Source organism: Carassius carassius, chromosome 4, assembly GCF_963082965.1.
Source record: "Carassius carassius chromosome 4, fCarCar2.1, whole genome shotgun sequence".
Taxonomy (NCBI): Eukaryota; Metazoa; Chordata; class Actinopteri; order Cypriniformes; family Cyprinidae; genus Carassius; species Carassius carassius.
In genome coordinates, this window is record NC_081758.1 from 24,151,283 (window position 1) to 24,168,058 (window position 16,776).

The 16,776-nt window shown below is 36.0% G+C and overlaps 1 protein-coding gene across 2 annotated transcripts in view; it reads right to left on the bottom strand.

Annotated features, from left to right (window-relative positions):
* Positions 1–16,776, bottom strand: part of LOC132139554 (kelch-like protein 13) — a 51,100-nt gene that overhangs the window by 29,052 nt on the left and 5,272 nt on the right. The window contains exon 2 of one of the 2 annotated variants that reach the window (XM_059547997.1): positions 15,510–15,587. In XM_059547997.1, the coding sequence (XP_059403980.1) occupies positions 15,510–15,562 (53 nt within the window). In that variant the 5' untranslated portion in view covers positions 15,563–15,587. Of the gene's footprint in view, positions 1–15,497; positions 15,588–16,776 lie in introns of both variants that reach the window. The other variant, XM_059547996.1, reaches the window with a different exon arrangement.

Here is a 16,776-nt window from a genome sequence, read left to right on the forward strand (position 1 = left end):
TTCTTAGTCACATTTTAGTCATTTGAGTCTTTCATAGTTTTAGTCGACGAAAAGTCATCGCATTTTAGTCAACTTTTAGTCACTACTTTTAGTCAATAGTTTTAGCCAAACTGTAGTTACCAAAATTTATTTTGGTAGTTATTTTATATGTAGTTTTCAAATGAAAATAATAATTAATTCTTCTCTCTTTAAACCAAATCAATTAAGCTTATGAGAAATTTGAATCAAGGACTGAATTTGGAAAATCCTGACTAAATTAAGAAAATTTTAATTTCTGGGTGAACTATCCCTTTAACAGAAGTGAAAAAGGAGCAACTTTATATATATATATATATATATATACAAATTAATAGAGATACAAATTAAACTCATTTTTCAGATACTGTAGGTTTTACTTAACATGTATACATTTTTTTAAACATCTTTTGTTGGTTAACATTAATGACAGATAGGTATTTAATTTGGAATGCTGTCCTTTTAAGACAGAAGGCATGCATGAAATACTGACACACGTCCAGTTTTCACACAGCTGTTCACATTCACTTAATCCATAACTTACTGTATTTACGTGAGATACTCTACACAATAAACATGTGGACTCCTGTGTGTGTTTTTGAGCGCTGAGAAATGATCGAGCACTGCATATGAGAACTGATGAAGTGAAGCGTGCGTGCAAGAGAGAGAGAAAGCACTTATCAGCGTGATTCCGCCTATCTCGCCTTCACTAACTTTAAGTTATGGGAAAAACGGGATGTCTAGTTACCTTATCCCTAACCCTTTGGGTGCTGAGGCCATTGTTTCAGATCACTAGTTCGCTTTTTATTAGTCTATCCATCCACTGCGGCTTCAATACTGACCAGATATGCAAACGGCCCTTATCCGATCCAATGACAGGGACGCACATTTTGAAGGACAATAGCCTATAGGATGCATTGTGAATATCCGGTAGTCCTCAAATAACATTATAGTCCAGTCTCGTCTTGTTAACGAAGACGCAGCATAAATTTCGTCATAATTTCGTCATCAGATATTATTTTTAGCTCGTCAACGTCTCGTCTTAGACACAGAAAAAATGTTTGTTAACAAATATTTTTCATCGTCGTCTTCGTTGACGAAATGAACACTGCATCAGCAAACCGTTCACCCACACAATGCCATACACGCTGACAATTTGTGCAGAAATTCTTTGGTTATGCAAACTGATTGTTGCAGCAGCTGTCCGGGTGGCTGGTTTCAGACGATCTTGGAGGTAAAGATGCTGGATGTGGAGGTCCTGGGCTGGTGTGGTTACATGTTGTCTGTGTTTGTGAGGCCGGCCAAATTCTCTGAAACGTCTTTGGAGACAGCTTATGGAAGAGAAATTAACATTCAATTCACGGGTAACAGCTCTGGTGACATTCCTGCAGTCAGCATGTTAAGTGCACACTCCCTCAAAACTTGTGACATCTGTGGCATTGTGCTGTGTGATAAAACTGCACATTTTAGAGTGACCTTTAATTGTGGTCAGCCTAAGGCACACCTGTGCAATAATCATGCTGTCTAATCAGCATCTTGATATGCCACACCTGTCAGGTGGATGGATTATCTTGGCAAAGGAGGAGTGCTCACTAACACAGATTTAGACAGATTTGTGAACAATATTTGAGGGAAATAGGACTTTAGTGTAAATAGAAAAAGTCTTAGATCTGAGTTTAGCTAATGAAAAATGGGGGCAAAAACAAAGGTGTTGCGTTTATAATTTTGTTCAGTGTATTTTATTGGTTTCTATAGTTGTACTAGTAGCATTTAATTAGTAGCCTACTAGTATTCACTGTTAAGTTATTAACTATTCAAACAGTTACTAGTATATACTGAACTTTTCTTAAGCCGCGTTTCCACCGCAGGAACTTTTTCCCAGGAACTAGGGACTTTGGGCCGGTACTCGGTGTGTTTCCACCGCAGAAACCAGGAACTAAATAAAGTTCCGGGTAAAAAAAATGCCCCTTAGAAAGTCCCTGCTGGCGAGGTAGTACTTTTTCAAAGTACAGAACTTTCGGGGGCGGGACTTGGGCGCTAAACATCCTGATTGGTTGAGTTTACGCAGCATTGTGATTTCAACCACCATTTATTCAGATCATTTTCAAAATATTACTGTTACTGTGTCATGAAATGTAATTTTAAAAGTATTTCAGTCGAGAATGTAGTTGTTTAAAACTCAAATCTGTGGTTTATTCATAAAGACAGTGCCTGTTTAAAAATGTGTTTCACTGATTTCAGAGACGGTCAGCTCCACGCGATCAGCAGGAGGTCAGTGATCATGTATCCGCCGAGAGCAGCCTCACCTCGGCTAGACCTTCTGATATGTGCCGCTGGCTCTGATGTCTCTTTAGTAGTTAAACAGAAGATATAATTAGTTTTGGGTAAATCTAACTGGCAATCTTTGGTCTGTATTCAAATGATCTATATGTTAAAGTGAAAATAAAGAAAGTCAAATTTATATAATATTCCGTTTCAGTGGCTGTATATATTTACACATTTCCCTGATCTAAGTACATTTCTGCTGCTATTATTATGTTTAAATGAAAATGAAAGGAGGCACTGGTATTTCATATCCTTTTTCGTTTTATTGTAAATATACAGTGAGGAAAATTGCAGTACCCAAGGCGCGCTGACTGATGTTATCAAGTAACGTTATGCAGCTGTTTGCAGAATTACTGCATTTGCGTCATCGCAGGCATCACACTCCCCAGTCGAATGCGCAAACACCAAGGATGCAAGTCCAAAATCAGCGTACTTTTTTATTTTTTTTTACTTTTAGGAATTACAACTGCAGTCAGGGGGTAAAAAAAGTAAAGAAAATAAACAGACATAAAAATTCATATACATAATCAGAGACAAATTTAAAAGTTAAACAAAGATTTGAAAATGTTTACAGATTGAAACGCATTTTGCAGCTTTCTTATTTTTCAGCCCCAATATTGTATTTAGGTATTGCAAAATGCAAAAAAAATAAAAATTAAAAATAAAGGCTTATTTCCTCCAAATGTACATTTATGAATACTAAATTTAGCTTACAAAAGAAGCAGATTAATTAAATAATATTCCTTATGGTAAGATTTGTCATAAGAGAAAAAAACCGAATTATACATTTTTAAAGCACAGTTGAAAGCTTGGCATGATATGAGCCTTAATAAAGGAACAGAAAAAATCTGCGTACTTTATATTGAGAAATGCGCACAGACCTACATCACCAGACAATTAGCCTAATCTTCCCGGTACTTTAGACCACGGTAGAAACACAGAAAGCAACGGGTCTGGGGGGAAAAAGTTCCTGGGGAAAAAAGTTCCTGGTACAAATGTTCCGGGTAATTTTCGGTGGAAACGCGGCATTAGTAGCAAGACAAATTTTATACAAAAATCATCTTAGTAGGATTTTTTACGAAACCTGAAGTAGCCATTCCGACTAGACGTAGATAGATAGATAGATAGATAGATAGATAGATAGATAGATAGATAAGCTAAGCATATACGTCTCATGTACAAGTACCAGTATCTATGTAAAACTATTGTGGTAGTTACTAGTAAGTCACAATAACAACAACAACAACAAAATACTAGTCAGAAGTGAGCTGATATGTGAACCACAGCTCACTTTTATTTTACAATTACTAGTAGGACAGTGAGTGGTAATAAGCTAATAAGTTCTAGTATATAATTAATATATATTTAACTATATAATTAGCTATTGACTAAGTTTTTTTCTAGTCACATTAGAAGTACTAAAATTAGTACTATTATTGAAAATGTAATAATTACTAAAAATTCAAAACAACACTATTTACTATTGGATTACTAGGTATTAATTACAAAAACAAAACAACAACAACAACGTAAAATTGGCTTGCCATAGCTGACTGCAGAGAGCTAGCCAGTGAGAAAGAGGCGCAGAGCTCAGATAAGAGTTTAATGACCTGACATAAAATACCACACAGAAGAAATATAAAACACAAGTATGATTCTCCTGAACTTTAAAGAATATCACTTCTGTTCCTCAGTATTGTATAATGGTGAAGAATTCCCCACTGATGTCCATTATGAGAGACAGGTCTTTTCAAAACATCTCTAGCTAGGCGGCGCAAGCAGGGCACAAACTCCACCGCGGGGCTCTTCACCCACTGCTGTGACAGCACATGTCAAAGAGGAAACAGAGAGGAAAAGAAAGAGCTACCACATTCATTTCTGTGATCATGTCCATCTTCATTTAAAGTGCTGACAAAAAAGTCAGAGTAGATTAACTTATTCAATCATGTTCTGGATGTGAAACAGTTTTTTAAAACATGACCAAGTGCGCCTCACTCAGTTTTTTTCAACCCCTCCACCATGTATCTCTCCTTACCGCTCTCTCTCTCTCTCTCTCTCTCTCTCTCTCTCTCTCTGTCTGTAAAATGTGTCTGGCATGTGGTGGATTTATTAAGTGTGGCCCTCAGTCCCCTTACTGTGTTTTCTTTTGGGTACAATTTAAATTGATTTTCCATTTAAATAAGTATTAATAAATATCAACAAGCAATAAATATTATAATAAACTATCATTCAAAATTTTTTTAAAGAAACTATTACTTTTATTCAGCAAGTATGCATTCAATTATTAGATATGACAGGTGGTTAACATGCGCGATAAGTAATATCATCTAGCCATAATTTATGTAACTGAAGACAGAGTCATCAGCCTTTATAAATATCTATCTGCTCAAAACTGATCTGTGACCATATTTTGATCTGTTGAAGAATGAGTCTGACACTTATCTATACTCATGCAACAATACAAACGGGATTATGTATATGAGATCACAGGGGATAATAACAAACATACACAGTAAACATACAACAGTTTAAACGTTTACACAAGGCCTGCTATGGATCTTGTTATAATAGAAATAGAGAGATCAGAGGCCATCTATGAGTTAATTTTAGTTTCTCCATTTTTTGTTCACGTGTATATAACCAGACAGCAGATGTAATGCGTTTAGCCAAAGTAAATCACAATGATCAAACGGCAGGAGAGATAAAACGCATTTTAAAAGGACATACAGCACCTCTAGCTGTAAGCCTGCAGCCCAGAACAGATGCGTCACTGTCTGAAGTGATAAACTACACAGTAAATTTGTTAACAGAAGCCTTCATTAGGAGTTAATCAGCGAAGGAACACTAACAGATACAACAGCAAATTATCCACTCACTAAAATAAAAATCAATGTTTTTCTTAAGCTTACTTCTGACTCACCCACACCATCCTCTCCAGCTACTATGGATTCTCCATTAAGGTATTACAGATAATGGCGACCGATTAGCAAGGGTAAACGACACAGAGAAGCTAAGCATAATATCCCAGTGTGTCTTTATGTGTTTCTGATTTAGAACTAGTTCTAGAAAATATGGTATCTGCATTGTGAACTTATCAAAAGTCACTCAAATTCGAGTGTCACACCGAGAGTCAAAAAAAGCATATACAGGCAAGACAAATTAATATTCCTCCTGACGATATATTGAGGTTGTAGGAACATATAAGCCGGTATATTATAGTCACTGTCAGGAATGTCCTGTTGTGCTTGTAGACCTCGAGCAGCGAACCGTTTCAGTTCGATTTTGGTTCATCTAGATCACTAAAAAGAAGCAGTACAAAAGAATGATTCATTTGCAAACCGGACATCACTCCTGACCATTTGCCTGAGGCTATGAGTTACAGATAATAATGTTGTAAATACAATTTGTTTTCTTGTAGACCGATCATTCGCTTCATAAGACTTTAATATTTAGATTTATGCATTTAGCAGACGCTTCTATCCAAAGCAACTTACAGTGCATTCAGGCTATACATTTATTTGATTTTTTTTACCAGGATGTATGTTCCCTGGGAATTGAACCCACAACCTCTTGCGCTGCTAACACAATGCTCTACCACTGAGAGCATTGACTCTCAGTGTGACTGTAGCCACTGACTTGCATTTTATGAATCACAAAGGACCACGATTTCAGCTAAAATCATCTTAACTGTCTTAATGACTTAAAAAAAAAAAAAACATTCACCTACATCTTGGATGGCCTGCGGGCGAGTAAATTAACAGCAAAAAAAATTTTTTTGGGGTGAACTATCCATTTAAGCAGTCCTGTGTATGATAGTGTGAGACAGATGTGAAGTTCTAGAGTTGAAGAAAATGTACCGAGAGGTTCAGAGAGTAGTAAACAGACACACACACACACACATACACACCAGTAATAACATTTACTGGCCACAGATGGTGCTTGATGAACTGAACAATCAGTGTGACATTCTGTAATAGTCACACCTCAGACTACCTTCATTTCTGCTTTTCCTCGTACTTCACTCATCATTTTCTCAAGTGAAAATGCAAATGTTCTTCATCCTATTACATTCAACACTCTCACTGCCCTCCTTACCCCTTAATCACTCTATTAATACATTTCTATGAATAGCCACGGCTCACCCTCACCACACATTTAGCACTTAATTAAGTGGGTGAGGACAGAGGGGTGTGTGTATTTAAGAGAGACAGAGAGCGATGCTAAACTTCACTGTCTCTGCCATTGTGTCGTTTCTGTATCCTCAAATGACAGCATTGTACAGTGGTAAATGTGGCACTAATGCAGCACACCCTCACTGTTGTCTAAAGCTGTTCCTGTTCTGCAGCTCTTGTAGCTCACCTGCACAGCCTGAAGCCAAATATTATAATGAATTTAGCAGGTGCATCGCTCAATACGTCGTGTGTCAAGCAGCTGTGTAAATACGTGGAAAAACTTGCTTGGAAATAAAGATGATCATTTAAACAATTCCTGCACAATCAGTCCATGATCTATGAAAAAGGCTGCACTATTACTTAAAAACTATCTAAAGGAAATATTTTTCAATTTATATATTAAATTAAATTAATTAATGCATTTAGCAGACGCTTTTATCCAAAGTGACTTACAATGCATTCAGGCTAACTTTTTTTTACCTAACGTGTTCCCTGGGAATGAATATAAATATATATATATACACACACACACACACACACACACACACACACACACATACATATATATATATATATATATATATATACACATATATACACATATATATACACATATATATACACATATACACATATATATATATACATATATACATATACACACACACACATATATATATATATATACACACACACATACACACACACACACACACACACATACACATACACATACATACATATATACACACACACACACACACACACACACACATACAATGCCCTCCAGAAGTATTGGAACAGTAAAGACAAAATTTTCTGTTTGCTGTGGTGATGATGACACACACATACCAGGATGCACAACACTACTGTATGCAGCTTGAAAGACACATGTGCTCTCTGATCAGAAGCACATGAGGGAACACATGAGAGATGCTGAATGAAAGCACATTCACTCTCTGACAGCAGATGGCGCTAGACTGCAGAAAATGCAACCTTTACTCTGGAAACCCCATAAATAAAGCAGCTGCTACTTTCTAAAATGCATTTAAAAAGCCATTCAAGTTTGTGGATTCGCTATTGTGTTTATCACAGGGCCAAATACTTAAAGGGATAGTTCACCGAAAAATGAAAATTATGTCAGTAATAACTCACCCTCATGTTGTTCCAAACCGTAAGACCTCCGTTCATCTTCGGAACATAGTTTAAGATATTTTAGATTTAGTCAGAGAGCTTTCTGTCCCTCCATTGAAAACATTTTTACGGTATACAGTCCATGTCCAGAAAGCTAAGAAAAAAATCTTCAAAGTAGTCCATGTGACATCAGAGGGTCAGTTAGAATTTTTTGAAGCAACGAAAATACATTTTGGTCCAAAAATAACAAAAACTACGACTTTATTCAGCATTGTCTTCTCTTCCGGGTCTGTTGTGAGTGTGTTCACTTCAGTGTAGTGATATCCGGTTCACGAACGAATCATTGATGTAACTGGATCTTCTTGAACCAGTTCACCAAATCGAACTGAATCATTTGAAACGGTTCGCATCTCCAATAAGCATTAATCCACAAATGACTTAAGCTTTTAACTTTTTTAATGTGGCTGACACTCCCTCGGAGTTAAAACAAACCAATATCATTGGTTTTTCAATTCATTTACTCGAACAGTACACTGACTAAACTGCTGTGAAGAGACAACTGAAGATGAACACAGAGCTGAGCCAGATAACGAACAAAAGATTGACTCGTTCTCGAGTCAAGAACCGTTTCTGTCAGACGCGTCTGATTCGAGAACCGAGGAGCTGATGATACTGCGCATGTGTGATTCAGCGTGAAGCAAACCGACACACAGAGTGTCTGAACCAGACTAGTTCTTTTGGTGATTGATTCTGTGCTAGTGTTATGAGCGCGGGTAAACCGAAGGCTTGAATCAAGGGCAATCATCGTCAATGATGTCTTTACATCGAGCACAAAAGAACAGGTGAACTCAGAGGGAGTGTCAGCCATATTAAAAAAGTTAACAGCTTGAGTCATTTGTGGATTAATGCTTATTGGAGACGCAAACCGTTTAAAACGATTCAGTTCAATTTGGTGAACTGGTTCATGAAGATCCAGTTACATCAAATGATTCGTTCGCGAACCGTATATCACTAAACTGCAGTGTTTTGAACGGTCTCACAAGAGACCTGGAAGAGAAGACAATGCTGAATAAAGTTTTAGTTTTTGCTATTTTTGGACCAATGCTTTAAAAAATTCTAACTGACCCTCTGATGTCACATGGACTACTTTGATGATGTTTTTCTTACCTTTCTGGACATGGACAGTATACCGTACACACAGCTTCAATGGAGGGACTGAGAGCTCTCGGACTAAATCTAAAATATCTTAAACTGTGTTCCAAAGATAGACGGAGGTTTTACAGGTTTGGAACGACATGAGGGTGAGTTATTAATTACATAATTTTCATTTTTGGGTGAACTATCCCTTTAAATACTTATGTTAAATACTTTATTTTCAAACTTTTTTTTACATTTTAATCTGGACTTCATCATGCTCTTGATATTGTTTGAAAGTGTTTTGTTTCTTTATTGTTTGCTCACACTTTACATTAGGGCTTCATTAGTTAAAATTAGTTAATTCATCAGTTAAACTACCAATGAAAAATTCTTCTGAACATTCATTAATATTAGGTATTCCAATATTTAATAACACGTTGTTAAATTCTAAAGATGAAACGGTGTTATTTAATGAGCTAACATGAAATAAGACTTGTATTTTTTTTAACAAGAATTAATAACTTCTGTAGCAAATGTAGCTATTGCTCATTGTGAATGTTAACGCATTAACGAAGGTTACCTAATGAGGTCTTATTGTAAAGTGATACCTATTGGTCTTTATAGATCATTTGCACTTTAATTTGTGTACAACTTTTAACTTTAAATATTTTTCTGTATTGCTTTATTGTATTTAAATGTTCAGTTATTTTTGTTATAAGAAAACTTTTTGAAACTAAATTTCAATACCGTGATAAAAACACAAGCAATTAATCACAACATGAAAATTGGATACTGGCATATCCCTGATCAGGACAAGGACCCAAAACACCCTACCAGTTCATTCAAGGACTTTATCAGGGCAAATAAATATAAAGTCTTCCCAAATCAATCTCCAGATTTAAATCTGAAGTGGAGACTAAAGACAGAACCTCCCCAAAACAAGCAACAGTTGAAATTGGCTGCATTAAAGGCTGGGGCAAAGCATTTCAAAGCATAAGACCAAGAGTCTGGTGATGTCTATGGGTTGCAGACTCACTGCTTTGATTGCCTGCAAGGGATCTGCAACTAAATATTAGCTTTTAATCTTTTACAACTGCCTTAAATTCAACTGTTCCAATACTTATGCTCACATCGTGAACTCTAAAAGAGCTGTCCTTTTTATTTTTTTAAAACATGTATGTGTTGAAAGACCTAATAATAAAATGTTACATTCTGTAGTTTTGTTGCATATCCATCTTTTAATCATACTTGCAAATGTCTTGACTCCACAGCAGAGAAAGCAATTTTGTCTTTACTGTTTCAATACGTGTGGAGGGCACTGTATATTATATATATAAATTATTATACAAACATATTTCCCTGGAAAAAGAGCAGGGCTTCCTTGTCTGCTTGACTTGGCACAGCAGAGGTAATTGCCACGAAAGTGCTTTTAAATGTTAAATCACAAATCATACTGGTCACTCTGAACAGATCTGTGCTACACACTCAGTGAGTTTCAATAACGGTGTGGGCTCAAACAGCGAACATTTCAAAGAACATGCTGCTCTCAGTGAGAACAAGAGGCTGAATAAAAACAAAGGCAACATTTCTACTGAAGCTCGACATACATCACAATATGTAGTCAGCTTCTATCCAAGCTAATAGAAAATGGGTTTTTGACATAACATGGACATCAACTTTTAAATTGAAAAAAGATTTAAGGATAAAATTGAAAATTTAATGTTAAGAAAATGTCTACACTTTAACCCCATAACTGTCACCGTCCCACCTGTGGGACGCTTGGCACTCTTTTTTGTTGTTGTCTTTTTCCTCTATAAAATCTTTTAGTAATCATCATAAATCATATATCATTTGAAAGCTTAGAAGCCCAAGATTCATCCTGTAAAAACCATTTTGAAATCAGACATTGCTTTACCATGGAAATGGTACTTTAAAATCTAATGGCGGTCACCTCCCCCTTAGTGGGCAGGGTCAAGTGTCATAAAACATAATGCATTACGGTCTTCTAGAAGCAAAACGTTTTATAATCTTGGCAACAAACATATCATTGGTAAGGTCTGATTCTCAGGATTTCATATTTGGTGGTTATTTTGAGATAGAAGTCAAATTCACAGAGAAATCTAGAGAAAAAATCATTAAGAAAAATTCAAAATAGTTTTGATGACTCCCAGTGGCTGTGTGTGGTATGACGCCCTAAATAAAATCTCACAGGAACCTCAATTTTTTTCATATCAACTTCAAATTTATAACATAACTTATTTAGACACAAGGCTTTAATTTTATACCAATTTTAGAGTAAAACCTGTTATGTAAAATATTTATAATAAAATTAAATTAAATTAATATTGCGCATATTATTTACAATACATTTAAACTTCTATAACTTTTTGATACTTCAATGTTTTGAAAAAATTCCACTTTTGCCAAAATCTGCTAATTTTCTTCTTTAAAAAGAATACTGTACAGATACATGATTTTTAAAGTAATTTGTAAAGGTCCTACATTAATAAAGTTTTTCTTGAAAACTTTCACATTGGTTTGGAAGTGATTCATTTTATTATACAATCTAAAAGCTTTAAATATTCTAGGTTTTACTTCTGCTCTTTAACATGTGACTGAAAAGCTATTTTGTTCAATCTTACCGACTTTCTACATCAGGGGTTCTCAACTCTGGCCCTCGAGCTCCACTCAAAACTCTCACTTGATCAATCTCAACTGCCAGTAACTTTCTAGACATCCTGAAGACCTTGATTAGTTTGTTCAGGTGTGATTGATTAGGTTTGGAGCTAAACTCTGCAGGAAAGTGGACCCCGAGGGCCCCTGTTCTACACTTAGTCATTTTGATAATATGCAGAAATTATGCAAAACATCATACAACAAGGTTTACATCTGAAACGAGCCTTGTCTTTATGCGTAAGAAGGCTTGAAGGGAGAGAAGATGGAATAAGACCTACTAGAGCTACGACGTCTTTTTGCCAAATCTTAAAAAAATTCCACAATTAATCCGCATTTGTCATTTTCAAAGCATTTTAGGAGTAGTAGCACACAGACAGTGAGAGAGAGGAAAGAGAGAAGACGGTAAGAGTCACGTACAAACTCTGGTGTATTGAGCAGATTCTGAATTAGCCATTGCATTCACACGTTCAACAAACTTGACTGTGATTGGGTACAATGCTCACCAGGGCAAAGATACTCACTTGATTAAGCATTTAAGAAAGGGCAGGAGGGACAAAAACAGAAGAAAAAAAAACAAGGAACAGGAAAAATAATGATTGATGGGTGAAATAAGTTAGTGGATGAAAAAAAGTGTCAGCAAGTGATGACATGGCTTAAGATTGAAGAGGGTGAAAAAATTATGGAAAGCTCACAGATAATATTCTTATGTGAATCCCCATGATCGTACTGAACTTTAAGATCCTAAAATAGTCTTTAAACCACTACACTCTTAAAAAATAAAGGTTCCAGTAAATGGCATAGAATAACATTTTAAAAATCTAAAGAACCTTATTTCACTATTAAGAACCTTTTGTGGAATGAAAAGGTTCCATGGAAAATAAAAGTACTTCTTGGAACAATAGATGCCAATGATGAACCTTTATTTTTCAGAGTGTAGGGAAAAATGGGTAAATCAAGCAACAACCAACTACTTGGCACAGTTGTTAGGACTGAAAGTGTTGAAGCTACTTGAAATCAGCTTTAACAGAAACTACAGGAAGCTGTTGCTATGGCAACCTCGACACGTACGCAACAGATGGTTGAGGGTCCAAAACAGCATAAAGACAAGATCAGAGCCACACCAGTGTGTGTATGAAACAGTTACAAAACCGTGTTGGGGAAAGTTTTTTTTTTTAAAGTAATGCATTACAACATTGGTTTAAGCCTGATTTATATTTCTGCGTAGAACCTACGCCATACCTATGCCGAAGGCTATGTGTAGTACACCGTAGTCTGATGTGCACCTCTCCAAAAATCTAACAGCACCTCAATTCTACGCGGACGACAAGCACCGAGATTGGTCTGCTAGAATCCCTCCCTCCGTATGTACTTATGTTTTGTGTATGTTTATGTGCACTTAAATGTATTTTAATGTTACACCTTCTTATATAAAATAAAACAAAGCAAAGCAAAGAACAAGTGTCTTATCATTTATTATACTACACAGCATTATACATCATTAGTTGTCCATGACAAACAATGTTGATCTGCCGTGAGACAAGTACTTGTGGACACTGAAAGAATTCCATCTTCTCTTGTTTCGTTGACGAGCTGCTTCTTCTTTGGCTTTTGTCGTGGTACTGCAGGTCACACCAGCGACATGTCCGTGGACACTGCAGACTAGCGGTTTGAGTGTGTTCTGCACTTCAACACGGACAACGATGCAGAAGTATAAATGAAAACTGACACTTAGCCTACGGCGTCAAGGCTACGGCATAGGTCCAATGCAGAAATATAAATCAGCCTTTACTCCCTAAAAAAGTAACTAATTACATTACTTAGTTACTTTTTATGGAAAGTAATGTGTTACGTTACTTTGGCATTACTTTTTAAATATGAGCAGGGCTTTGTTTTTAATATGAGAAGTTCCATTTATAGCAAATGTAAACGCCCTTTCACACCAAAAAGTGTAACGAACAAATCTCAGGCTGATAGAAAAGTAAATTCACATCTGTACATTAGAAAGCAGGAGAACATATATAACATAATATATTTGTGGAAACCTTGACGCATTTTTTCAAGATTCTTTGATGAATAGATAGTTTGAAATAAACAGCATTTCCCTTTAAACAGAATTCTTTTGTAACAATGCAAATATATTAACTGTTACTTTTGATCAATAGAATGCATCCTTGATGAATGAAAACAAGAATCAGATTCCTGATACTAAATGCTACTTAAATATTTTGTTCTATAATTTCAGACTTTAATGTCTGAAATGTGGCTTAAGCGACCAAATACTTTTGGGGCCACTGTATATACAGCTTAAAAAGAACCATAAGAGAGACTGTAAGCTGGCTAAAGGTCATACAGATCGTTCCTCAAACAGAACACAGAAATAGCCCTGTCAGTACTGTCCTACACACCAGCTGACTGAATCTTAGTCTGATGATCTCAAGGGTCTGAGTCATCACAAACCCACATGCCCACACGCTCAGCCCTTATGTGCCAACTTGGCATGTGAAGACAAAACGATAGTAGTGCGTCTAACATTTCAGAAAGTCGACTCCCATCGAATGGAATTCAGTCGCCTTAGTTTTTCTGTTGAACAATATAGAAGAAGCCATCAGCCAACATGCTGCGCTCACTTCAGGAGCTGTGCTGTTTAATAGAGTGTTTAGTGTTTATAGTTATCTGAGCTCATGCTGTAATTCTGCTGTGATTTACACGCCACAGACAGCAAACAATCAGGAATGACTATAGAGTGCAGAGAATACAAATCTCAATCATCTCCCTGCCGCGACACACTTACATCATCTGTGTGAGCAAGAAGCAGGTTTGTATGACAGCATGGCGTTAGTGAGAGAGTGCAAAAAATATAATTAGTGTACGTTTGGGGTAGAAAAAAAAAATCCACCACACCCACATTTCACTATGTACGGGAGTTTATCTCTTGTCCTGAGGTGTCCAGTTTCAAGATCATTTTCTATAGCTGTTAGCCACAGAGAAAATTTGATTGCAAATGGGTGTAACAACACATTAAACAACAAACAAAGACACAGTAAAGTATCCATAATACAACAGAAAAGTGCACACTGAAAGCAGCAGCTTGAGAATATTTGCCCTCTCTCAGCCTCACTCATCATCACAACACTAGTCTGTGACAAACCCATTAGATATGCGTCACAATAACATTAATAAAAGACAAATCAACTGTATAGATACATCCAAAAACAAGAGAGCGTGCATTTGCTGAAGCATATGACTTTCTGAAGGCCCTTTAACTAACTTCAACATTCCAAATACATGTCAGAAAATGGTGCAGGGATAATGTATTTTTATAGGTCATAAGGTCAACCCAGAAGTTTAGCATCACCATGGTTCCATTGATAAAAATCCATTAGCTTTTTGGATTATTGCAGAAAATAAGTTCCGTGACCAGCAAGATATTTCGATTTTTACATGCTTTAGAAGCACAAAAATTCTAAATCATTTACTCCTGCAGCACTTTACTGAATATCAAAAAAATTGAATATGAAAAATGAATCATAGGCAGAGAGAATTTATGATTTATGGAAACCCGTTTTTGTCTCAGAATAAAAGTGTAATATTAAAATTACAATAAGTAATAGTAATAAAACTAACTGAAGGGCAGAGTGATGTATAATTGATGAATATGGTAGCGTTACAGCACATTACAAACAAAGAACCTAGTTTATAAAGTAGGATTTACCAAAAAAAAAAGAAATTCCAGTTATCAGTCATCTGTGATGACTGTATAATGTAAACACACACAGCCGGACAAATGTCCCATTTTTAATGATGTCCTCCATGATGTCAGCTCACATGAGACGAAGGTGTACGTGTGAGAGAGTGAAGCTTCAGAGCATGTGCGTGTAACCGGTTCATGACAGAAACAGATGCACAAGCAAACCAAGAGGACGGTGTCCAGACAGGAGAGAAGGTAAATGAGAATGCATGCGTCTCTGCACAGGGACAACGTACAGAGAATGTGTAGTATATGTATATGTGTGCAGAAAAAAAAAAGAGATGACATACATTGCACAGTACCTGTCGTGTAGTCCAATGGACATGGTGTCTCCTCTATGCACAGGGTGGTCCATGCCCAGGCACAAAACCCCAGAACACCTTCAAATATCAGCAGAAAGACAGGAGAATCATGAGTCCTGGAAATAATCAAGATAAGTCTAAAATCTCATTTAATCAATTTATTTTCAGTGGGTTAAGTCCAGTGGTTGACCGATATATCGGCAAGGCCGATATCGCAAAGGCAAATGTTTACTGTCGCTGTTAACAGTTCTGTCTAATACAGATAGAAGTCTGTCTAATAATCAGACAGAACGGTTAAACAAAGGAATTAATGCATACAGAAAGTATTATAACGATTGATTTTAGAATATTTGTAGTTCTAGGCAAATATTATAATACTTTCTCATTTGCCGTCAGCATTAAGCAAATCCATATTTATATAATTTAAACTAATCTTTGAATGACTAATGAACATTTAATGTCACAAATCTTGCAAACTTAGTCGAATCCAGCGGTGAGATCTTGTGAAGTGTGTATCCAGCATGATCGCGTGTTCTCTGTGTGACGGTTGGTCCGTGCGAATTGAATGCTTTAAACTTTAAACTTGTGATTTCAAATTATGTTGTGCTTTATGCATTTGCCCACTGCCATATTCATGTCATTTTTTTCTCTTTGTGCTGTATGTAAAATGTGTGTTACCCTGGCTTTATTTGAAAAATATGATTCCAAATGTGCACAAACTTCACAGAAAACAGAGTGTCCTGTTGGTTACAGAGTTTACTTCCTTTTTAATTATATTTTTATTAAATATATATTTATTTGTGAAAAATACTTTGTCATCTAAAGTATGTTTATTTTACACATTTGTTTTTTAATCCAATGTCAAATGATTTCAAATTTCTTAAATATTAATTAAAATGTTTAAAAAAATGTAATCTGCTGGTTTAGACACTCGTACACAGCTGTCAGTTCGAAAAAACAGTAAAATTATAAAAAATATCTTTAACCTTGCTGAATAAAAGTAATAATTTCCTTTAAAAATGTTAATATTACTGACCCCTGCTTTTGCTAGTAGGCAGCACGGCTAAGCAATTTCACTTTTAGCTGCTATAAGTATTTCATATTTACAGTACGACAAAAAAATAAAAATACAAATATCACATACTGCAAGACACAGATTTTTGTCCACTCAAAATGAGTCAGAACAAACAGTCAGAAAGCAAGCAGCAAGTCATGTTCATTGCTGTGATGTAATTAAAGCCCATTGCCCATTTTCATATGGCACAAA